The sequence below is a fragment of the Lynx canadensis genome, chromosome X (genome assembly GCF_007474595.2).
Source record: "Lynx canadensis isolate LIC74 chromosome X, mLynCan4.pri.v2, whole genome shotgun sequence".
Taxonomy (NCBI): Eukaryota; Metazoa; Chordata; class Mammalia; order Carnivora; family Felidae; genus Lynx; species Lynx canadensis.
The window spans coordinates 9,092,533-9,117,091 of NC_044321.2; the positions used below are offsets into that span (position 1 = coordinate 9,092,533).

General features: G+C 45.0%; 1 protein-coding gene across 2 annotated transcripts in view; it reads left to right on the plus strand.

Annotated features, from left to right (window-relative positions):
* FRMPD4 (FERM and PDZ domain containing 4) overlaps positions 1–24,559 on the plus strand; it is a 185,971-nt gene that overhangs the window by 153,052 nt on the left and 8,360 nt on the right. For both annotated transcript variants that reach the window (XM_032592190.1, XM_032592189.1), the window contains exons 6-13: positions 716–823; positions 4,477–4,608; positions 8,274–8,393; positions 14,030–14,166; positions 16,911–17,037; positions 19,146–19,235; positions 19,802–19,984; positions 21,949–22,087. In XM_032592190.1, coding sequence (XP_032448081.1) covers positions 716–823; positions 4,477–4,608; positions 8,274–8,393; positions 14,030–14,166; positions 16,911–17,037; positions 19,146–19,235; positions 19,802–19,984; positions 21,949–22,087 — 1,036 coding nt within the window. The remainder of the gene's footprint in view (positions 1–715; positions 824–4,476; positions 4,609–8,273; positions 8,394–14,029; positions 14,167–16,910; positions 17,038–19,145; positions 19,236–19,801; positions 19,985–21,948; positions 22,088–24,559) is intronic.

The window sequence follows — 24,559 nt, forward strand, 5'->3', positions numbered from 1 at the left end:
TCCAGGCTCTGAGCTGTCGACACAGAGCCCGAGGCAGGGCTCGAACCCATGTGAACCTTGAGATCGTGACCTGAGCCAAAGTCGGACACTTAACCGACTAAGCCCCCTAGGTGCCCCTAGACTTAGTATTTTAATCTCTAACACACTACCTCATTCCTTATATGTCCCCTTTGAGTTTAAGGAACATTCCTAAATGGGTTAAAAATTATTTCATAAAATAACTTTATACTTAAAGCTTGTGAATGCTCGGTACTCCCTTTTCATGACTTCTGCCAAGTTCCAACGGGCATCGCATCAAACATCATCATTGCTGGCCGTCGTTCTTTTCTAGGTAGCCTGCTCTGCTAAAGTCTGTGCGTGTTGTCCTAAGCATTGTGGCTTAATTGCAAAGGCATCATGTCTGTCGTTGTGTGTTCTACTGGGAAACCTTGATTGAGGAAAAAAAAAAAAAAAGAAATTCATCTGATTTGTTTTCTGATGGAAAAACGTTCTTTCATTTGAATCAACTGAGTTATTTGTAGCTGGAAAAGAAGAGATTTCCTCTGAACAACTAAACTCAGATATCACCAGAGAGACCCCTTTTAGCCTTAGAGAGTTCAATTGGTGGTGGTGGTGTTTTATGTTGTGATTAGAATAAATTGTAGGTAGGTGCTGTTTCTGCAAAGAACAGAATTCTACTTTGATCTTCTTTGTTGTTGTTGTTGTTGTTGAACAGGAAACTGTTAAGGATAATTCACTTCTTTTTATGCCAAATGTTTTGAAAGTGTATCTGGAAAATGGGCAGACCAAATCATTTCGCTTTGACTGCAGCACCTCCATAAAGGTAAGCGGACCCGCTAAACTCTACACCTCGACACCGGCAGGTACGGCGCGAGTGACCCTGTCGGTCTCGTGTGACAGCACCTTCTCTCAGAACTATCTGTTTATTGCTGAGATTTCTTTGGTGGCTTCCAAATAAGGGCGCGTATGAATATTTAAAAACAAACCAAAACCAGAAGCTTTAATTAAGAAGGTTCTGCTGCGTGCGTGTGTGTGTGTGTGTGTGTGTGTGTGTGTGTTGCAAAATGATACAACATGCTATCACTGACAGATCGCTAGGGTTAGTCACTTTAATGCAACTCCAGTTTAATTAAAATAGTGTGGCTGTCCCCAAGAAGGCTTGGCACCCTGCCCCAAAGCCAGTATGATTTCGTAGCGATGTCCGCCACCGAGAGGATGAAGACGTTAGCCGTTCATTGAGTATCTGTTACTGTGGTGTCCAGCAAAAACGAGGGCGAGGATAATGTAAAGATAACATTTACTTTTAATTGCTGTCACCAATTTCATGGAAATAATGCATAAAAAGGCAGAAACGAGGCGTGCTTCTCAGGAGAAGGGGTGAAAAGGAAGAGGTGCAAAACAGTCCTATTATTGCAAAGCCACAGGTGAGTTTTATATAATGGGTATTATAACAAAGCAGATGGGTTCTTTCCCTCCATGCTTCCTTCCTGGGGAAGAAAAGTGCATATTCTATTTTTTATTGGACAAAAGTGTGTTCCGAAATTGATTGTTCCCTAATGCCTCCAGCAGCCTAAAATAGGCTTTCTTCAAATGGCACAATAAAAGAGGTTTTATTGAGGTTTAAAAAAAAAAAAAAACCTGGTGATGATCTGTACAATAATGTATCAAGAGAACATCAAGTCTGTGATAAAAACGTCTATCAATAGTCAACCCCTCATTCTCGGCGTTTAAATTAATCAGCATAGGCCTTATAAGTGGCGGCATTTCTGCGAAGGCCCACTCACTGTGCATTTTTATTGCCATGATACTAGCAGGTGGCCTGTTCGGAATTGCTTTGAATAGGTGGCGATCTAGCAGGTCATAGAGCAGACCATGTTCTAGATTGATGACGGAGGGTGTAAGCCATCCTTAAAATCCTTCCACGGCAAGTGTCAACTCTGTGCAAAGCTGCTCGTTTTAAATACCGATGACTGACAGAAGCCCTTTTCCTTTATTCCTACTCACAATCCTTGTACGGTGAGGTGTTACTCTCATTATTGATCCGCTAGCCTAGAGGTGGGTAGGCTTTTGCTCAGATTTTTTTGTCACAAAAAAATCACGGCGTTTACATAGACTATCTACTATCTATCTGACCACCAGCTAAAGACACTTCTAGCAGGCAGTACGCTCCAAGGGCTTACAGTTTACCTCCCAAGAGCCAGGAGCAAAGAGACAGACCTTTCTTCGGGCAGGACTAATCCTTTTCTACACAGACCGTATGGAAATGAGTGGGCATGGCCAGACGTAGTCTGAAGGCCTCGAGCTGCATTATTACAACCCCTCTGAAGCTCCAGCTTGTTCTCTGATACCCAGTGGTCAGGAAAGCGCCTTGCCATTGCCCCCCGCCACCCCACCTGAAGATACACGTAAAGACTTGAATGCATTCCTTAACAGAAATACGCGTAAATTTAAAGGAGAGCCCTGTTGTTAATTCCCTGCGGGCTCTGTATTATGGGAACCCACACGAGACTGAGGTTGACTTCCCCGAGGGTGGCAGATGGTGAGGAGAAAACAGGGAACAGTGCAGAGTTCACGGCGAACGATATGATGGTGTTTAACAAAATTTGCCAAAATTCTTGCTACAGTATTGCAGTGGAGAAAAGCTGTTGCTGTCGATTTTCCAGTGTCCTCTCGGGTGATTCAGGAGAATATTTTACAACATGCTTGTTGCCACACAAAGGCTGGTTTTGTTCATTCTTTTCTGGGTCTTGAACAAAAATTAGGAAGCCGAGGACCTTTTTATAAAATTCAGTATAGTCGAGGCATTTGTGTTGAATGCCACTCTTGGGTGGTGAGTGGGTGTGGGGATCTTTGTTTTGTAGGGGTCTGAAGAAACTGAGAAAGGTCTATAGGGAAGAATCAAATTTCAGAGAGATCACTTCAAAAAAAAAAAAAAAAAACCTCCATGTCATTACAGGGTTTTTCCATCTTGGCATTGTTGATACTTTGTTTGGAGCAGGGAATTTTTTTTTTTTAATGTTTATTTATTTTTGAGACAATGTGAGAGACAGAGTGCAAGCAGTGGAGGGGCAGACTGAGGGAGACACAGAATCTGAAACAGGCTCCAGGCTCCCAGCTGTCAGCCCAGAGCCCGACGCGGGGCTCGAACCCACGAACCCTGAGATCGTGACCTAAGCCGTAGTCAGATGCTCAACCGACTGAGCCATTCAGGCGCCCCCGGAGCAGGGAATTCTTTATTGTGGGGGCTGTCCTGTGCACTGTAAGATGTTCAGCCACATCCCTCAATGTCAATAGCCTCTCCAACCCCATTGTGACAACCAAAATGGTCTCCAGAAGCGGCCAAATGTTGCTGTAGGGCAGAATTGCCTTAGGATGAAAAGCTCTGTTCTTTGGAGTTTTTAGCGACGGCGTGTAAATTATCCCGAGAGATCACTTAGTTTTTGAGGACATGGAAAAAAAAAAAGTAATGGTTTTTTTTTTTTAATTTCATTTCAAACGAGAGCTCATTTACTAGTTTTCAGATCATGAAAAAAATAAGTCACGTTTTTTTTTTTCATTTTCAAAGACACCTATCTGATCCTAAAGGTTTAATCCTTTAAAGGATTGCTTGTTCATTCTACCCTCCCCAGAGATTCAGAATAAAAGCTAATATATGTATATTGTTCTAGTGCCCTACCTCTGTCAAACAGTGCCACAATAAATGTGTTCTCTGTATGAACTCATTCAGTCCTTGTATCTATTCTAACATATAAGGTATTCTCATCATCCCTGGGTTATAGATAAGGGCATTAAGACACTTCCGAGTTTGATAACTTGCACGGAGGTGCACAGCTAACGTGAAGTCGAGCTGGGTGTGGAAACCAGATTCTTTCCAGATCCCACATTCCAACCATTACCGCATGCTCTTAACAGAAGGGTAGACTAAGGGTCAGCAAACGTTCTCTGTACAGGACCAGGGAGCAAATATTTTAGGCTTCACAGACCATACAATCTCGGTTGCCGATGCAAGGGGCAAAAGCAGCCATCGACACTATGTAAACAAACGAGTGTGACTGTGTTTCAATAAAGCTTTATTTATACAAACAGGTGGGGGGGGAGCGGATTTGGCATACAGGGGGTATTCTGCCCACCCCTGGGGTAGACCACTTTCCAAGGTGGTTTAATTGCCCCCCCCCCCATCTAGAAGAAGGGGAACCGAACCCACTCCACTGCACAAGTTATTGATAAGCTTTCCAAGTTAAGACAAGCGAGCACCTCCCCCAGCTAGTCCCCCCGTTGCCTCCCTGTTTCTGAACTCCATAACGATCCGGGGTGGTGGGAGAGGTCAGGAAAAAGGAATATCAAGCCTCAGGATCCAGGCATCGTATAAAACTTACAGATCCGAAGCCTATTCGAGCAACACTTTTCGGTCGTGGTAAACTCTGCAAGAGAGCCGTGTTGGTTTTGATAGCATCTTGTCAATGTTTCCTCTGTAAGGATGTCATCTTAACTCTTCAAGAGAAGCTCTCCATCAAAGGCATCGAACACTTCTCCCTCATGCTGGAGCAGAGGACGGAAGGGGCCGGAACCAAGCTGCTGTTGCTTCATGAACAGGAGACTCTAACTCAGGTGTGTGACATCACACTCGCAGGTGAGAGCAGAAATTATGCCTGCCGGTGAGAGCCGAGGCCATCTGGCCCCAGAATTCCCCTGTCCTCTCCTCCCTTCAATGTACTCACTGAGGCCCTGGGGATCCCCACTAAAGAAAGCTCTGGCATTCACAATGGGTTGTACACCTCAAGGTGACGCTTCTCTATTTTGTTCATTTTTCTGTAGCCCGTCAGTCGGCGTCACGTGCAGAGTTGCTAAAGACTCGGCACGTACTTGTAAGGGTTAAATTGTAGTGGAGGGCTAACGCTTAGCTTGAAAAATAACAACTTTGTTCTGACACTGAAGGTCAAAAGATAACAGCCTTGCTTTTACTCTTGTAAATCATACTTCATACTCTTGTGAATCAGGCTTTACCAATGAAGGAAACAAAAGCTCAAAAAAAGAGCATCAGAGAGACAAGGTCAAGGAGATCCACTGGTTGCAACTTAGCGGCAGAAAGTCTAAAATAATCACCTCATTCGATAACTGTTTCTGACTCATCTGGCAACTGTTTCTAACTCATCTGGGAACTGTTTCTCTGTTCTGTTCCCAGATAACGATAAAACGATGTGATCGGCTTTAAAAACTCTGTACCCCGGCTGTTCGGAGCCACACTCTTATCAAGAGCGTTGGTCCCGATCGGTCGGCCTTGCCTCTCATTGTAATAAACTTTGTTGCGACTGTCACCGGTGCCCGTAGCATTCTGTTTCAGGAGTCCTGTAGATGCAACATACTCACTGGGAATGTGGCTCCGCAGAATCATGTTTTATGTCATGGGAAGGACTTGTTCGCCTGCTTTGACAATGCATCTCTCGAAACCATTGAAAAGAAATGGCTTCTGAGATTATTTAAATTAAATCAGAATCCTAGTTAGTTGTCTTAAGTTCTGGGTGCACACTTGCCTGTTTGTGGAGGCTTGAAATGCCCACCCCAGTGCTGCTCACTGTCAATGTTGGATCCACCAGTGCGTCCCAGTTCCTGGCCACCAACAGGCCACCCCCATCTGTTCTCTGGGGAGACGGGCAGGCTGCTTGGCTGCTGAATTCAGCGTGGCACCCTCCTTTCTCTCGTGATTCCGCACACGCAGTCTTTGCCGGAGGTAGAAGGGATCTCAGCCGACTCCTCTTACGGAGGAGAGCTCAGTGAGTGAGGAGGGAACTTTAGGGAGGGGGAGACCAGGAGGAGGAGCAGGAGGTGCCCCCCAGACGGACGGGGTAGCAGAAAGCATTGTCGCATTTAAGTCTTCGCGGTTGCTGCGTAATTAAAAGCTGGTGCCCCGCGAGTTGGGTCCCACGACATGCCTAAGTCTCTTGATTCAGTCCAACTCAGTGCAGGGAATTAGTTACAAAGCTGTCGTTTGTGTACATTTACAGCCCTCGATCTACACTTGACCTATTTTTCTCAGGTTTGAATCTACCTGGAGATACTTTAAACCGCTTCTAATGATCGTTTCTTGTTTTAACCTGTGCCAAAACTCCCTTGGAAACCGATGACTTACTTTATGCTTTGTTACAGGGGAGCAACCCCCGATATTCAGAATCCCACATGGGCAAGATCACTGTTTGGCTCGGAGTTCCTCCCGAAGCCGAACTTAAGACAAGGGTTTGGGTGCCCGTGGTTTATGGGGAGGAGAGATCCGGAAACACTGGGAGAGGGAGGGAAGTGGGGCAGGGGCGTCTTCCGGCTGGTGGTGGTGTGGGCTGCTTCCGAGGACGGGTGCTCCCTGGCCGCGCAGGGTCGCCTGGTGCTGGCCAGTGGTCACCGGTGTTTGCAGGAAGTAGCCTTCAGCTCGTGGTCATAAATGCCAAGGGGATATGGGCCGACAGCCAGTAAGTAGGATTCTAGTGAAACTTCCCACAACCTTTTGATATTGCTAGATACACTCTCCCTCTTCTCGCTGGTTTAGCAGGACAAAGATTCTTTCAACGTGTCTTCTGGAGCTAGGCAACCATGACTTCTCATTCCAGACTGATCTCCAGGTTTTTAAATTTCCGTTAAAATGTTAGAAGGAAGCAGAAAGCCTGTAACACTGATTTTTCCCTTCTCTTTGTAGAAGTGGCTGTGTTTATCAGAACGAAAAGCAAAGTGTTAAAACTTCAAGTGTGCTCCCTAGAAAAGCAAACTTATGGATTTAAATATCCTGAAACGAATCAGCTATATGCCTTTGAAATCACTGCAGTTGAAAAGCTAGATCAATAAAGCATTTATAGGCATGGTAGAAAATGAGAGTAAGTATAAGAAATGTGTACGTTTCCAGGAAATTGTTTTCTTGTTTTAGGGACTGTTATTTTTATGGGCTGCTGTTTCTAATGAGTCTAAAGCACTTTTTTTGCATTACATTATTGCCCAAAACTAGTGTAGCCTACTGACGATAAAAATAGGCTCAAGGTCGCTTGTGGAAAATTCAGGAAAGATGGATTCTAAGCAGTAATGAAAGGAGCTGGAGATAAATGATACCTGACTTTCTAACATCAGCACAGACCTTCAGACAAAATACCCTAGGACATCCCCATAAAACCCCACAGCAGACCCGAGCCACACTACTGGTCGCTTAGGTGCCCGTATTTTCTTCTTCCTGGTTTGCTTGACCACCAGCCAGCGATGAGCAGCCCCGGCCCATGGGCTCGTGAGTCCACTTGGCTTTGTGATCCTGCCCACAGTCAGAAAGCTGGGTCAGGGTTTCTACTTCTCAGTATGCCTTTAAAAGGAGTATGTGTTTTCCCATTGAAATTCTTCTACTCAACAAAATTAGCAATGTAAACTGTAAGAATACACACACACACACACACACACACACACACACACAACATGGGGTTCAATGAGGCTATTGCTGTTCCTGTCTCGAATTTTAAATTCCAGTTCATGAACACTTTTATTTTGCCAGATTTGTCCTCCAAAAAAACAAAAGTAGTTACAAGTCTGTGAAACTGCATACAGATCCATAGAAAACACATTCAAGGGCAATGCACTCATTCACCTGTTTATTAAGCACCTACTATTCATCGGCCGATTCCCTTTTGTTGCAAAAGGAATTAACGAATTACGAAACCTAACCGCTAGTAGCCGGCGCATGCTGCGCTGGGTAAAAGGAAAAACAAAACGGTCCGTGGTCCTCAGCCCCGAAAAACCTGTGGAGTATTTGAAGCTCCTTTGAACGATTTGAACAATGTCGTGATACCAAAAAGTGCGGGGTAGTTTGGAAACTTGTGGATTCCAGAATTAGCGCACGGGCCCAAACTTGCATCTTCCTACTTTCCAGTCTTCTTCAGAGGGCCAACCTCAGACCCCTGGCACCCGTTCCGTCCACATCAGGAAACTCCCATCCCCCTGGGACGGCCTGGAACCAAGGACTTTTCAGTGGTCCGTTGGCTCCGTGATGAGGGTTATTGCCTTTGTTTAGTGTCCTCTCCTGCCTGACCTGCTTCGCCCACTCCCTTACTGGCCTCTCCTGGGAGCAGTTCTTTAGTAAGACCCTCATGTCAGGGTCTGCTTCTGGGGAGCAAGACCCAGGGTCTGAGCAGTTTTCGGGGAATGAGTATCTATGACACAGAGTAAAAGACCTTCGACCACCTCCTTCTCTGGCGTTCAAACAAAGTTGCCTTTGCCTGCACTGAAGGATTCTTGTGATCCGTCTGCTCTTCTAGGTGACACAGCGGCCCAGCTCCCATAAGATGAGGTGTCTTTTCCGCATTAGCTTTGTCCCGAAGGATCCAATTGACCTTTTACGGAGAGATCCAGTTGCATTCGAGTATCTCTACGTTCAGGTATGTGAGAATTTGGGCATGTTTTATATGAATATTGGGGGATAAATTAAATTTGGGGTTTTTTCCCCTAAATTCCTTCATTTGGAATCTTCTTTCTCTTTGGCCCCCACCCCACGCTCAGTGCATCATGAGATGACTCTGTTTTGCCACTTTCACTTTTGAAATAATTTCATAAGTATGAACACGTGCTCACCTCCCTGTCCCGCGCCCCAACACACACACACACACACACACACACACACACACACAAGTTCATTTACCAAATCATGGTCATTGATTTGGTAAATGAATGTCATTTACCAAGTCATGTTCATTTACCCCTAACTACTTCAGTGTGTATTTTCTAATAACGAGGAAACTGTCTTATATAATCATGGTCCAATTAACAAAATAAGGCAATGTAACACCGATGCATTGCCGTCCTCGTGTGCAACCTATATCCAGATTCTTCCTACTGTCCCCAAAATGGCCTTTATGTAGTTTTTTTTTTTTTTTCTAGAACAGGATCCACTCCAGGATCCCATTTTGCATCTCGGTATCATGTCACTTTAATCTCCTTAAGTCCAGAACATTCCTCATTCTTTCTTTGACTTTCAAGGCTTCGACAGATTTGAGGAGTGCTGGCCAGTTATTTTGTAGAAATCTCGGAATTCGAGTTCCTCTGATGTTTCTCTCCTGATTAGGTTGAGGGTATGTCATTTGGGCAGAGGCATATGATGATGTCAGTTTGTCCCCTTCATGATGAGGTTAACTTTGACTCTTGGTTAAGGCAACGTTCTCCAAGTTTATCCATCCAGAAGTTACTACTTTTTTTGTGATTAATAGGTAATTTGTGGAGAGTAATTAATACCCTTTCACTCACCAGTTTCAGTATTCATTCATGCGTCTTGCCTGAATCCGTTATTACTGCAATGGTTTTAAAATGATGACTTTTCTAATTCCATTATTTCTTCTTCATTGGTTAATTGGCATTCTGCTATGAAAAAGATTTTTTTTCCCTTTGTCCTTTATTTACTCATTTATGCACTCATTTATTTGGTGCTTAGACTGTTCTGAAATAGGATATTCCTTATAATGGAATAATTCATTTCAAGGCAATAAGACTTTAAAAAAAAAGTATCCTTTGCAGACTGACTATATCTAATTCTGGGTTATAATTCTCAAAAAACAAGGCTTCCAGAGATGAGAGTCTTTCGCTAGTTTGCCCCAAAGGGAATTTATTCGTCTGACTTTAGGAGATGTTCTTGTATTTTTCCCTAACTGCTACCCATTACTCTCGCTTAAATTCCCAGTACAATCACATTAAACAGTAAGAACCCATTTACCTGAAGTTTAAGCATCTCACATTAGAACTACTCAGAGATTGTAAACCTAAATGTAACCTCCCCTGACAAAAAAGGGAGAAAGTGCCAAAGTGAGGCAAAAAACAACAACAAAACCCCAAAGACGTGCCCCCTTTGGTTAGACATACCTGTGTAAGGCCAAGACTTCTGGAGCCATAAGAAATAAAAAACAAAGAAGGTGGGAAAAGAAAAAAAAAGAAACATTTGTTCAGCCTAGGTAGTTGATACACTGGTTTTGTTTTACTAGTCTCAGTATTTTCTTGTATATTTCAAAGCTCCCGTAGTCTTTAAAACGTTGAGTGGGAAAAGAAAACACGTAGAAGATGGCACAGAGACAGAGGTTGGGAACGGGGACATAAATTAAAGTGGCAAGAATCCCTGGAGAACAGAAATTAAACCGAAGGCAAAAGAAGCCGGATGTACTAGAACATTCTAGCACATAGGGCACTAAACGCAAGGCTCACTTAAACGTCCCCCACCTCAGTGCTCTTCGGAAGAGATTCTGGTACTTACAGCTCGGTAGGATGATTGACGTTCATGAAGATAATCCTGAGTCATCTGGAAAAGGCAAGTAAAGATATGTGCAGTGTACTTTATACCGTTTCCTACCCAGAACAGTGAAACTGTCATGACCTGGGTTTTTTTTAAATGTTAAACTTGGGCCACCCGGATCCCCTGTTCCCCAGCAGGCCAAGTGACCCAGAGGTGACTGCCTGCTTCTCAGCCAATGCGTTACTGCCTCTTCCCCTAGCCCTGCTGAGAAGCAAGCTGGGGCTCTGCCGTGGCTGCTCAGATGATGTGCTACGTTTTTTGGCTTGTTAGTTGCAATTAAATAGTTACACAGGTGCCAGTCAGTGCGTGGCTGTAGACAGATGCGTTCACTTGTCATTCGCTATAATTATGTACTCACCCCATTCACAAGGTGCTGCTTCGAAACGGTTCTACTCTGCTTCTGCTCTAAACATCCCATTTTAAAACGCCCATGGCCTTTACGAAAGAGGAATGTGGCTGTGTTTCTCCTGGGAAGGACCGACCTCTTAGGTAGACCAGGAGGACTGCTAAGCACAATTCTGTTTAAGGTGTGTCGATTCAAATCTAATGCAGTTCGTCGAGATCTTCCTGATTCAAAAGAGACACTTTTTATACGTGTGGGGCTGTTCTGCGAAGCAGAGATCCTGCGCAGCGATCTTGCCCCGGGGGACTGGCAAAAGACCGATGACATTTCTGCTGTCCCCCCTTGCGTGTTGCAAGGGTGGTGGACTAGCCCGCCACCCCTTCGAGGATTAGCCAATGGAGGGAGGAAAGGAGGTGGGAAGCCATGTGTGCTGGGCCAAAATTAAGCTACCATCGTCTCATATGTCCTCCGCTGAGAATAAGAAATGAGAATTTCTTGGCATCCGACTCTGTTTCACAGAATGCGAGGTATGTCCAAAATAACTTCTCTGTCGAACAGAAGTCAGTGGATCTGCAAATGGCGCTGTGTGCCCATGTCGATTTTAAGGTACCAAAAAGACGCCGTAAAATTAGCCTAGAGAACAAAAGAGTAAGCAGAAGCCATATGTACATTACAGTGTATATTACCATATACATTACTCTATATAATGTGCAATGTACATTGCAAAGACGAAACTCAAGTCAACCTTGTGGGTTGCTGTTGAGGACAATAGCCATTGACTAGATGAACCTTGGCAATGGAAATAGAGGCTTGAGGGTGGTAACATCTGTTAATCACCTACTCATTACTGGGCCACGAGGTATTCTGCAGATGTGAGTATATATAGTGACAGAAAGCCCTGGTAATTCACACTGTTGTAATTCATAATTACCTGTCCAATATCTACGAAGAAAAAGATGGTTACACCAATTAGTAAATGGGACAACACCTGAGAGGCTACGAAATATTTTAAAACACTTGAACAGCCTCGGTTGCCTTTTTAATACCTAACATGTTCATGATAAATGAACTTTCTGTGGGCCTAAAGTAGTCTATCGGGACCTCTATTTGGCAAAACAATGACCACCATTTGCTTGTGTTAACTGTATTTTAAGTAATGTGATTATGAGTAATAAAAGTATGATTCGTGCCATAAAATATATATATATATATATATATATATATATATATATATATATATCTGACTTCACACTAATTCTCCAGGATCAGTCTGAACTAATTATATAATGTAATTAAGTGACTAATCACCTTGACAAAGAACTCACCCAGAAGTCTGGTTAAATACAGGGTATGAAAGGGATGGGAAAAAACTATCCCAGTCACAACTCTTAGGAGAAGTCCTAGTGGTGACTCAGCCTAATAAAGCACATTCCAGTCTGTGAAACATCCTTAGAGATGTACCAACAACCTTGAGAGTGAGCCCATTTTTCAGGTAAGAAAACAGACTCAAGAGAGATGAAATGCCATGTTCGAGGCCATTTGATGAGTAGCTGACAGAGCCTAGGACTAAACCTGGAGTCTTTGTCTCTAAATCCTGTGCTCTAATCCTGTGTCGAGGATTATATTGGCCTGGTGCTGTGCCAAGTGGCTTCCTCTCCCTCATCCTTCATGAGACTGTAAGATGAGCCTCAACCCCATGGTGTTCCTTTATGGACACCCCTAGGCGTGTCCCTTGGAAATAACTGGTAAACCCAACAGCAAAACAAAATGGCTGCCTTCACTCAGACCACCCTATCTCCCACCTCATACCGGACCTGCTTCCAATAAGGAGTGCTGTGCAATCCAGATAGGTGTGAGCTTTTCAGGAGGAGCGAAGGTAGAAGCCCATGTTAAAGATGGAGGCAGGGAGAGGAGGTGACTTCCCTCTTAGGAGCAAGGGGACAAGCTGAGAGGCACGAGCCTGGAGCCCGGGGACAGAGTGTGCATTGCATGGCACCAGTAGGGCATGGGTAAGTATTTGAAGGGTAAACGTTGTGTGCAGAAACCATGCAGGGGTACATGTTCCCATTTGGTAAAGTCAATGCATGATGGGGTCACAAATGTGCTTTGCTGGGAAAAGAGGTAAATGTTCTGATACAGTTTTGCACTTGAAATCTTCTTGGGACAAGGCAAAGCTGGAAGAAAGAGGCTAAATATCATAGTTTCTAGCCCCAAAGCCTAGTTTTCCAGAACAAAAATAAGTGTGTGTGTGTGTGTGTGTGTGTGTACGCGCACGCACGCACGCACACACACACACACACACACACAAAATATGCTGAAGCTGCGCTGTGCTTCCAGGTGACATATAGCTCAGTGCTTTGCCCCTAACGAGCAAGCATGCCCGGTGAGAACCAGTCACTGTGGTCACACTAGACTTTGCAAGTTGCAACACGCTCTCAGCCACCCTTGCGTTTGATGCTCACCACACACCCTGTGAGGTAGGCGTCTCCCTTTTACAGATGAGCAAACTGAGGCCCAGAGATGTGGCGTGACTCCCTCAGAGTCGCAGCAGGGGCGGGTCACCGCTGGAGTGAACGGAGGGTTTTAATGGCTACGCTTCAGTGAGTGCACATTCAGTATTGGCACCGCTCCAGTGGCGTCATTAGTGTGAGTCCCCATCGCACAGATGAGCCAACTGAGGCTGCAAGAGTAAAGTGGTTGAAGCTACAGGCACAGGTGGGCATTGGCAAAGCCACGATTCCGAAGCAGGTGGGTGTGAGGCCGGGGCTGCTGCTGTCCTACCCCTTGCTAAACCTGCCTCCCCCCTGAACTGCTCCCGAGAGCTAAATGGAAGTTAATGACATTGGTGATGACCGCGGTTGACGCGAATGAGCACTCACGACTTCCCAGGGCTTCACATTGTTAGCTCAGGTCCTCCTCACCACAGCCCTGTGAATGGAGAGCACTACTGTGCCCGATTTACAAAGGAGGAAACCGAGGCACGGCACAATTCAGGGATTTGCCCAAGTTCCCACCCCTGTGGAAGCGGAGGAATAGGACTCGAACCCGAGATTCCAAGCCCAGCACAAGTCGCATGCTGCTATCAGTGCTTTGCGCGTTCAGTTGCAGCACCTGTGTTTGGAAATTTCGTACCTGAATTCCTAATTATTTTTACCAAAAGCTAAATATTTAAATAGCAGCTCATTTGTCGGTGAATGTTAAATGTTTTGTGCGGTCCCTGTGTTTGTGCATGTAATTAAATACTGACTGGGTTCCAAGCAGCCTGGTGGAAATGTTTCCACATTTAGCCCCCTTGCCTTTGACGGGAAGCTGGAACACTGGGTCACCTGTTCCTCGGAGGCAGCGCGCCGGCCGCCGGTTCTTTGACACGCTGCGCCCTCTGCTGGTCTCTTTTGCAGAGTTGTAACGACGTGGTTCAGGAGCGATTTGGGCCCGAGCTGAAATACGACATAGCCCTGCGGCTGGCAGCCTTGCAAATGTACATCGCAACCGTCACCACAAAGCAAACACAGAAAATCTCCCTCAAATACATCGAGTAAGTGTTGGCTCTCGGAGCCATTTCAGGCACAAAGATGCTGCCTCCGTAACGCCCAAGTGTATTTTCGATGCATGTCTCGATTTCCAAAATTGATCCTGCTCGTGGCAGGGCATTTGTTATAAACATGGGCAAAATATATGAACGTCATGTTCATTTTTGGTGGAAGAGATCCATTTCTTACATAACCCACCTTTAGAGAATTGTTTAAAATGAGGACCAGATTGAAAGCGAAGCGTACGTTTTAAAATTCCTAAACGGACTTGATTCCAAGCCAAGCTTTGGTCTCCGTGCTTCTCAGACATTAAGCTCTTTAATTCTCACGACATCCCTAGGAGATCAGTAGGATTTTAGCTGTATTTTACGGATGAGCAAACCCAGGCACATAATGACTAAGGAACGTGCCCAAGTCACACAGCTGCAAACTAGAGGGGTCCGGATTCGAACCCAGGCAGTGGGACTCCATCTTGTGCTATAGGTCGTGTGATCAGTAGAAGCACCTGTGTTAAGACTGCGGCCTGCGTAACCTGAGATTGCTTTAGATTGCTAAGATATGGTATGAAAGTAATGCTCATAGCCGTAATCAGGAAGGATGGTATCTGTGGTAAAGAAATGTGGCCACGGGAAAGGATGCCATACAATCAAATTTTGTTTCACGATTCGAATGTTGGCCAGAGAAGATTCCCTGTTAGAAAAAGGCAGTCGTGTTGCCCTCAGGTCTATTGAAGGGTCATCCTTTCAAAGAGAGCCCTCTGTCGCCCCGTCTGTATGCTTCCCGTGGGCAGGTGGCTCAGAAGCCGAGAGCAGCCATGCTGCTCTCTTAATCATGGCCGCTCTAATGCTAAGAGAGAGGAACGCTCCTATTTCAAAGTTCGTGGCAGGACCGAAGCCACATCTCCACGTAACACTCAAAGCCCTAGAGCCCTCTCCGCCTACACAAGTGATATGCAAGCTAATTGAAATCCCACCTTCCAAAGAAGCTTCCCATGGGCTGCCTATTAAGCCTTTCTAACTTCCCAAGGTGCCAGGCGGGCCCACCAGGGAGCAAAATGGCTTCTTCCCAATGAGTTCAGGAGCCCGTGTTGGGGAGGATCAGAACCCCGGTTTGCTGATTCCAAGGCCACTGTTCTCAAAAGTCTCGGTTCTCCTGTCTATGCCGAGGGACAGATCCTTGTGTGCGATTTGAGAGGCTCAGGCCTTCCATTCTCCACCCAGTCTTTTTCACAGATGCCTTATCTCTTGCCACACAGGCCATGACTGTCTCCTGAGAGAGACTCCGCCCACAAAGAGGTCTTCCGCTCAGTCGGACACATTCAGCCCCTCCTCCGTTCCCCTTCCTTATGTTTCGCGGGGGTGGACGATACTGGCTTCCATATGAAAAGGTGGCGTGTCCAACTTGACACGGTTTTCAGACAACTTAGATGCCTTTCTCTTCCCGTTGCCTGTACGCACGTTTTACCAGTTTGAATATGGTACAGTCAGAAGCCTCCCAGAGATAACTGGCTTGAGGAAGAATCTTACAGAGTCCACAATAAGGTTCTCACTAATCAGTCCACTCACCCGACAACTGTTCACTGAGCCTTTTGTGTGGTATTCACACTAGGACGGTAGAAAGTTCAAGTATAAATTATAATCCTCAGCATCAAAGAACGGGTGGTCTGATTATACAGATATGAAAAGGAATGATCTAAAATAATGATACAAGCAGAATTCCCAGGCACCCCAGAAGGAGTGCCAGATGATGGGGAGAAATAATAAATACAAGTGGAAGAGGGGGAGGAGGAGGAAGAAACGGTGATCATGAAAAACACCATCATCATGATTGATCAAGTGGGGGAAGTCTGTCTTCCTACCCTTCTCTGGAGAGGATCTGGAGTAGGAGAAATAACTAAACCTTCTTGAAGATCTTCATAACTTAGGAGACACTGGTTGGGCACATGACCAATCCGGATAGAGTTTGTAGAGTTCAAAATAGGGAACCTTGTTGGGGTAGGGTTGTAGTCATTGCTGGGGAAATAGGACCTCTGCACACATATATTAGCCCAGTTTTATCTGTTTTTCTTGTATATCCACCCCTATTGGTGATGTTTGCGCCTCCCCACCACTGCCACGCATACTTAAGGGTCACGAACCCCACTCTGATTCCACACTAGTGGCAGTCCTCATTCACACACACATACACACACACACACGAGTACGCAGAGCAAGAAATGTTGATTGAAAGAGCTACATAGACCTCATCTGCCTGGAAAAGAAGAGATGTGTGTTTCTAGTGAAGTAGCCGTTGGTGAAGGAGAAGAGGAGGCAGAATGGTTTGGGAGCATGAAGGGGTTGCATGGGCCCTTCTAAGTGAAGAGACAAAGCCACAGTGTGGGCAGACAGGGAGCAAAACACAAACGAATGGAGAGAAATTGTATTGGAAGTACATACTCGGAGATGTGAATGAATTCAACGAGACTCAGAGGTGGGTTGGATAAATTGTCTCTTCAGTTCCCATTGGTCCCAGACGCATTCTCTCTGGAGAGGGAAGAATACGTTTCCTTTAGAATGCAAACAGATGTACTAATGATCAGATAGTATGTTTCCTGAGTGTAAATTCAAAGTTGCCTCCCTAATCGGGCACCTATCTCCATTTCCTGCCTTTCCCCGAGTTCATTTGTTCCATCGAACATCAGAGCGCCATTTTGCCTTAGATAACTAATCATCACAAGAATGTGAAATTAAAGATCTGCTCTTTATTGCAGAAAAGAATGGGGATTAGAGACTTTTCTTCCCTCTGCTGTGCTGCAAAGCATGAAAGAGAAGAACATAAAGAAAGCACTTTCACACCTTGTCAAAGCAAATCAAAACTTGGTACCACCGGGTAAAAAGGTATCACATTTGCATCTTAATAGAAAATGGATTTTAAAGAGAAAGGCTTGCATGCATTTTTAAAAATGTTTAAAATTAGCCCGTGAATAAAATACTTAGTGCCACTTTTTCAGAAGCAGTAACACTGTATAACCCCAGCCCCCCCCCCCCTTTTTTTGACTATTAACCTGTTTCTAAGACTAGTGACAACTAAGTGTTCTTCTGGAAACTTATTTATTTCTTGTAAGCTACGGACTCCTTCTTGTACCGAGTGTGTGCACATTCACGTGTGCGTGCAAGAGAACCTTGCATAGCCACTGAGACCTTGATTAGAGAATAGGATTGCAAGTTCCCATCCCATCAGGCTCCCGCTTACCACGCAGACCAGCTTAAATGCACAGCAGGCAGCAAGGGTCCTTGTGACCAGACACCACTGTTGGCATTTGGAATCATTCTTTGCGGGGGGGGGGGGGGGGGGGAGGGTGTTCCGGCGCATTGTGTCAAAGAAAAATGTCTTCAGACATTGCCAAATGTGCCCTGGGGAACAAGATCGGCCCTGGTTGACAACCACTGAATTAAATCTTACTTTTGAAGGGAAGATAAAATTATTTCTACCATTCACCGTCATTACTGTTAAAATCTCCGTCCTTTTTTTTTTTTTTTTTTAATCAGAAGAAACACAAAGGCCACGTTCAAATAGATTGTTGGTCAGAATAGAGAGTTATGTTCATAGGGAATCGAAAGCAAAAGGTTTCAAGAACCAGAAAGAGGAACCTTAAAATACTGGCCTTGTAAAACTGGAAGCAGGGAAACCAACCCAGAACACTTAACAATTGATACTGGCCATAGAAACGTGGGTAACTCTGATAAGTCATTTTTACTGGCTGAAACGTACTTATTTCTGTTCCCTCCTCACCCCATGGCTTTTTAAAAGGTAAAATCAGGTTTGACACACTATCAGCCACCATCGCCTTACTTCCTCGTTTCTGTGATCATTCCGCTCACGGAAATATAGCTGGACGGCGTGGATCAGTTGGTAGAACATGAGGCTCTTGATCTCGGGGTTGTGATTTCGAGCCCCCCGTCGGGTGTAGAGATGACTAAATAAATAAACGTAAACCCGAAAGATTTTTTTTAATTTCTGTTCTGATTGGCCCAAAGCTAATTTGTTTTTTAATTGGCTTGATATGATTTTTTTCATGCATGGCCCACTGGTTTTGTAATAATTGGGATAACTGCTCTAAGATCTATTCATCACTGTTTTTCTATAAAGGTCAGTTTTTCTAGCCAAGAGTAAGTGGTGTGCTTTCAAATCGATTTGCAAAATGCTTTGGGCTTTTGAAGGAAGTAGGATGACTGAACAGTGCTAACAATTGAATGAAGGGTAGTGCATTTTGGTATAGTTAATATTCCAGTATTTTTAAAAAAATTTTTTTAACGTTTTATTTTATTTTTTGAGAGACTGAGAGAGAGAGAGAGAGAGCGCACGAGCGGGGGTGAGGCAGACAGAGAGGGAGACACAAAATCTGAAGCAGGCTCCAGGCTCCGAGCTGCCAGCACAGAGCCCAACACGGGGCTCGAACTCACGAACTATGAGATCATGACCTGAGCCGAAGGTGGTCACTCAACCGACTGAGCCATCCAGTCACCCCTACAATCCAGCACTTTTTTTTATGATGTGTTCAAAATGGCTCCCCCAAACTCTGTGTACAGGTGAGTCTCCTGGACGCAGCCCGCCCCGTCCCTACCCGCGATTGGCAAGCACCACTGGACTCTTGGAATTCCCGATGACCGATGGTTCAGTGGGAAAACTTACCATCTTGTTTTCATTTGTTGAGCACCCTGGCCCAGTATGTCCATGCTCATGACCCATGCTCCCCTCACTACCACCCCACCGCCAATGCCTTCCCCCCACATAAAAAGGTTTTAATCTGGATTTCTTGTTGCAGCCCTTTCTCACGAAACCAAATACACAGCAATTTACTTTGACTCCTTATGAAGAGGCCTTGTCTCACCCCATCTGTTGGTAGTAAAAGCATCAGGGTTTGCCCTTGTTTTTAGCTGGTCTCCAGCAGAAACAGACCCACCCCCAATGGAATTAACACCTGAGGTTTCTTTTCTCTCCTCAGCTCTCTGCACTGCAAGCCAAGGTCCATTATCTCAAGTTCCTCAGTGATCTTCGACTGTACGGGGGTCGTGTGTTCAAGGCAACATTAGTGGTAATTGCTTTTTCTTGCTTTCTCTTGGAAGCCACAGAAGCTTGCAAAATGTCACTGCCATAGGCTGTCTTGGATGAGCTGCCTTTGATGACAAAAGCAAATCAGCTGTGAATCTTTTCCAGCCTTCATTTCTAATCGACTGCACCACAGTCTGAAACTATGAGAAGAAATGTTAAACCAGATAACGCCGCTGCAGAATGCCCTAGAAAAAGAAACATGAAGAACCGAGAGAATTCATGCACGCTAACAATGGCCTTCTTTTAAATCATTGGGCCAGAAGTTGCTTTCCTATTAAAAATGAAAAAAAAAAAATCCCCATTTCTAGAAGTGTCTCATGATTACGAAAATATGTGCTATGATAACATTTGCTTTCTACATTATTCATAATTTAGCAGAGTCTCGATGCAATCATAATGTCTGGTTCTTCTAATTGGATGATTTGGTGCAATATCACCGAAAAATCCTGTCTAAAGAAAATGTAATCTTATAAGAACAGATTCTCAGGTTCAACTCTGCGTGGTGCTTTAGAGGTCTAGAACTTTTATGTTTTTGTCACTATCTCTCAGCAGGCAGAAAAGCGCTCAGAAGTGACTCTTCTGGTGGGGCCCCGATATGGCATAAGCCATGTCATAAACACCAAAACCAATCTGGTGGCTCTTTTAGCTGACTTCAGCCACGTCAACAGGATCGAGATGTTTACCGAGGAAGAAAGCTTGGTGAGGGTAGAGCTCCATGTGTTGGATGTGAAGGTAAGTCTTTCAGATGTTGACACAGGGCCTCGATCTGAACAGCTCATTTGTGATAACACCGCTGATATTTACAAAGCAGTCAAAATTTCAGTGTGTGCAAAGGATCAGAAATGTGACAAGGTGAGGGGTGGCAGGGGCGGTAGGGGGTGGGTTGGGAGGGACGAAAAGCCACCCAACCCAGGCCTGAGGGCTCCAGCCCTCAGTAAAGAGCTGTGTGATTTGAGGACAGAGTACATGAATCACAGAGAATGGGGAGATTTTTCCCTGCTAACCTTCTAGAATATTCATGTACAGAGAGTCAGGGAGATTTTTCCCAACTTTATTTAGAACTCCCATTCCCTTTTGTCAGATTGAGTCCGTATGTGTTTATTCTTTGGGAAAAGCTGAGTATTTCAGTCAGTCTGTCTTTTTGTGGTGTAGCAATTAGTACCGACAGCACATCGGGCCCTATGAATGTCATGGCCATTCCATTTAAAATAATAATCTGAGATTGTCGTCAAAGGGGAGAACTTTATTCCAGAAACAGGAAATTGATAGGAAATAATCCGGGTCCCCTGTCCCTACCTTCTTGTCCCAGTAGTAGACAAGTCATTGGATTTGGGCCACGGTAACGTGGCTGTGTTTCCATGGAGAAAAGGAAAGAGCGTGGACCAGGGGGAGTGCTGTGAGAACAGGCAGGGAGGACCCACTCCCACCAGGACTCTGTCTACGCAGCAAACTGAAAAGCCTCAGTGTCCTCTGCAGCAGGAAGAAGTGACCATGGAAGGGAGAGTATGGAGCTCAGACATGGTGGCCACGGCTCGTGGCATTTCATGGGCTGACTCCAGGTCTCCGGTTGACTCCATAACAGTGGAAGTGCAAGAACAGATTTGGAATGCCTGGCCCCGTCTGCGAGCAAAGATGCTAAGAACAATGCCCCGCCCCCCATGGAAAAAGAGTAGGAGAAAGTGAATTGGATGCAGTCATCACATACCTGATAACGGGATAATCTGGCCCGACGGAAGTAGGTGGCAAGACCCTACCGGTGGTTTCCTGCTTACATGAAAGAATTGTGGGGTGCCTTGAGGGGAGCCCTCACCTGAAATGGAAAGAGAAGGCAGTTCATCACGTAGTATGTGGGCTTTTCGTGGGAAGTTAGATTCCAGAGCCAGGGCCATCAGACCTGGCCAGGATCCTCTACCCGGGAATGAAAGCAAGAGCCGGTCACGGACGTTTCTGTGTCTCTCTGGGTGTCGGCTTTTGTCTTGCTCCCTTGTTCCTCTCTCAAGTTCTCTCTCTTTCAACCAGAACAGACCAGTAGGTCATCCTTTCTAATTCAACGAGAATGAATGCTTCAACTGAACACTTCCTTCACCATATGCCCAGGACTCCTCTCCAATTACATGAGAACCTCATTGTTTCCAGAAGGTTTTAGCAAGGCCTTTTCTTAACTCCCACCTCTGTTTTCCTCTCCTGTGAATTTGTAGTTTCTTTTACAAGCATCCTTTTCCTGGACCTTTTTGTCACTTTTCATTCAGTCTTAGAAGTAGTTTCCGCTGGAATTTTTACTTCTTTTCAACACTAATTTTCACTATGAACCCAAACTTAATCTTCCTGTGATTTTTTTTTTTTTTTTTTTTTTTTTTTTTTTTGCCCCCAGATCATGGGTTCACATTTGGTAACTGACTCCTTAACTATCAGGTTTTAAAATGTTAACTATTTGGAAACGAACCAATGTTACCTTTTTTCCTCCCATTCCCATATTACTTGAAAAGATTCAAAATGCCTGTGTTTTCAAGATGGTGTCACCTAAATGTTTTTCAGTAAGGCTCTCGGCGTGATTTCTGACCTTTCGTGTTTGTCCGATGACATGATTGCGCGGTAACTTTCTTCGTTACATTTCATAAGCACGAATCCAAGTGTTGTCACCTGAGGGAGCTTATTGAGGAGGGATGGCTTTAACCAAAATATTCTCTTTTGCATAGCCCATCACGCTGCTGATGGAATCATCAGATGCCATGAACCTGGCCTGCTTAACTGCTGGCTACTACCGGCTACTTGTGGATTCCAGGAGGTCAATATTTAACATGGCCAATAAGAAAAACACAGGGACCCAGGAAACAGGTACTCTCTTCCTGAACTCACGAAGCACTGACCCTCCCCTTCCCCACCCCACCTGACAACAATAAGGATGTATCTTGAAAAGTTAAAATGGTACTCCTACAAAAATCTAGTGTCCAAATGTAATGCAAAAGCCTTCAGATAATTCTGATATGGTCTAATGTTTTAAATGAAAATGTCGATTTTTCCATCATAGTTTACACATCACTCACAAGTGCTGGGGAATATGTTTCAAAGGCAGTGATTTTCTTATTCTGAAGGGAGTAAACATCTGTCTTTATGACTGAGTTTTCACTGCCTCGCTCTTACAGAAGTCAGGATGCAGAGAACTAATGACAGGATGCCCAGCAGGAGTTACGAGCCCCCACCTTTAGGGCTTGTCCCTCCTTAAGGGGCCCTAGGCCTCAGTGTCTGGGCACCTCCTCCTACATCAGACTTATATCCGGGATCCTGGGAGCTCTACCAACAGGACTTGGATATCACCCAGCGCTTGGACTTGGGCCTGTAGATGGGACCCCAGCAGCCACCTTAGCTCTGTAGGGGGAGCAGGAAGATGGCAAAGGCCTCAGACAAGTTCAGCCACTTGACAGGATGAGATAGCTCACGAGTGAGGACAAGGAGGGCTGCAGTGTTAAGGGTTGCTTTGAGGGTGGGTGGTTTTCATTTGTTTTAGATTTTTTTTTTCTTTAGTGTCTGATTATTTTCCTACATCTACAGTGGACACCCAGTAAATGTGGCTGATGGACAGACACTAGCATTCAAACCAGAGCTGCTGACCCATGACAAACTTAGAATCATGGGGCGCCTGGGTGGCTCAGTCGGTTGAGCGCCCGACTTCGGCTCAGGTCATGATCTTGCAGTTCGTGAGTTCGAGCCCCACATCGGACTCGCTGCTGTCATCATGAAGCCCGCTTCGGATCCCTCTGTCCGCCCACCCTCCCTCTGCCCCTCCTCCACTTGTGCTCTCTCTCCCTCAAAAATAAATAAACATTAAAAAAATTATAATCAGGGTTTCTTTTAAAAGAAAGGGAAATTCTTAAGAACAAATTCCATTGTCACTGTTTCTGAAAGAGAGGGGCGGGAAGGAAAATCCTCTCACCTGTAGCCTTAGCAGAAAACATAAATGATCATTCCGTAAATATATTGCAGGTTATTGATAGACACACGCAACCCAACAGATTTGTGCCCAGTTTGTGATGATGGCTGGTCAGGTGGAAACACTCATAGGAAAAGGGAAACCTGAGAGAAACAGAGAGAGGTAGACAAAGCATGCCAGAAGGCAACTTCGAATTATAACTAGATGTGATCCAGCCCCACCTGGGAGTGTCATTTATTTGCTTGTTTGTCTGTTTCTTTGTTTATTTATTTCTTTTATTTTATTTCTCTATGTCTGGGTTTTCTCAGTTGTAACATCGGAATTGGGAACCTAGCTTGCAAGGAAAGGGTTAGGAAGAAAGTTCCGCACCACACCCAGAAGGATGCCCAGTACTTCTGTCAACAACTGGCAGGGAAGCAGGAGTGGAAATACTTGAGCGTGAAAGTGACGGGGAAGGAACCAAAAGGTGGTGGCGAGAGGGCGCTGGCGTTGGTGGTGAACATTTGTGGGATCACGCGTTTTCACTGAGCTAGGAGATTGTGGACAATTCACCGCTGGCCTGGGAAATTGCGAAGATCAGTTCAGTGGGGTAACGCCATCCTTTTGTTCGGAAAACCAGTTTTCGGCTTTCTATTTTCAAATCTGCGAGTTTATCTTGAAAATCAAACCTTTTCCTCATGGACTCTTAAGATTGTCCAGGTGCATGAAGAAAACTAAATCCACCATTTCAAAAGCAGTCACAGGAACAAGGGCTCCTGTTCTGTCCAGTTTATAGTGGCTCACAATGTAATGTTTCATCAAATTTTGAGGGGCAAAAGCTTATCCCCATGGGGAAGGAATGGAACTTCAACCTTTCAGCAATCTCTACCCATTCTCTACACTGAGAATGAGGGTGAGGGCGTGTGCCCCAAATAGCTAGGGGATTCACATCCTCTGATGGTGGCAAATTCACTCTCCTCTTCAGAAACTCCCCCTGAGACCCAAGAAGTATAGAGCGTGAAGTCTGTTTAGACCAGTTCATCCCTGGTCCGCACCGCCCCCCCCCCCGCCCCCCGCTTTATGGGAAACCAGGCCCTGGTATAGACCCCAGTTCCTAACCCACATCTTTCTGTGTCTCTAAAATCATCCCAAAAGCCAAGTCCCTACACCCTTCTAGAAGGAAGCCAAGATTGAGTATTTTCTTCTTGTCTCAAATTGATCAGACCATAGTCAAGATCTCTAACAAGGAACAGTAAGCCTGCGTTTCTTCCCTATCTTGAAAATTAATCTTTGATTACTTGGATTACTTTCAAAGTCCCTGAACCCACATATCTATGCACCTCTGTGCATTAGGAGGGTCTGAGTAAGTATCTATTAACTTGTTTTAGCCTGCTGATCTA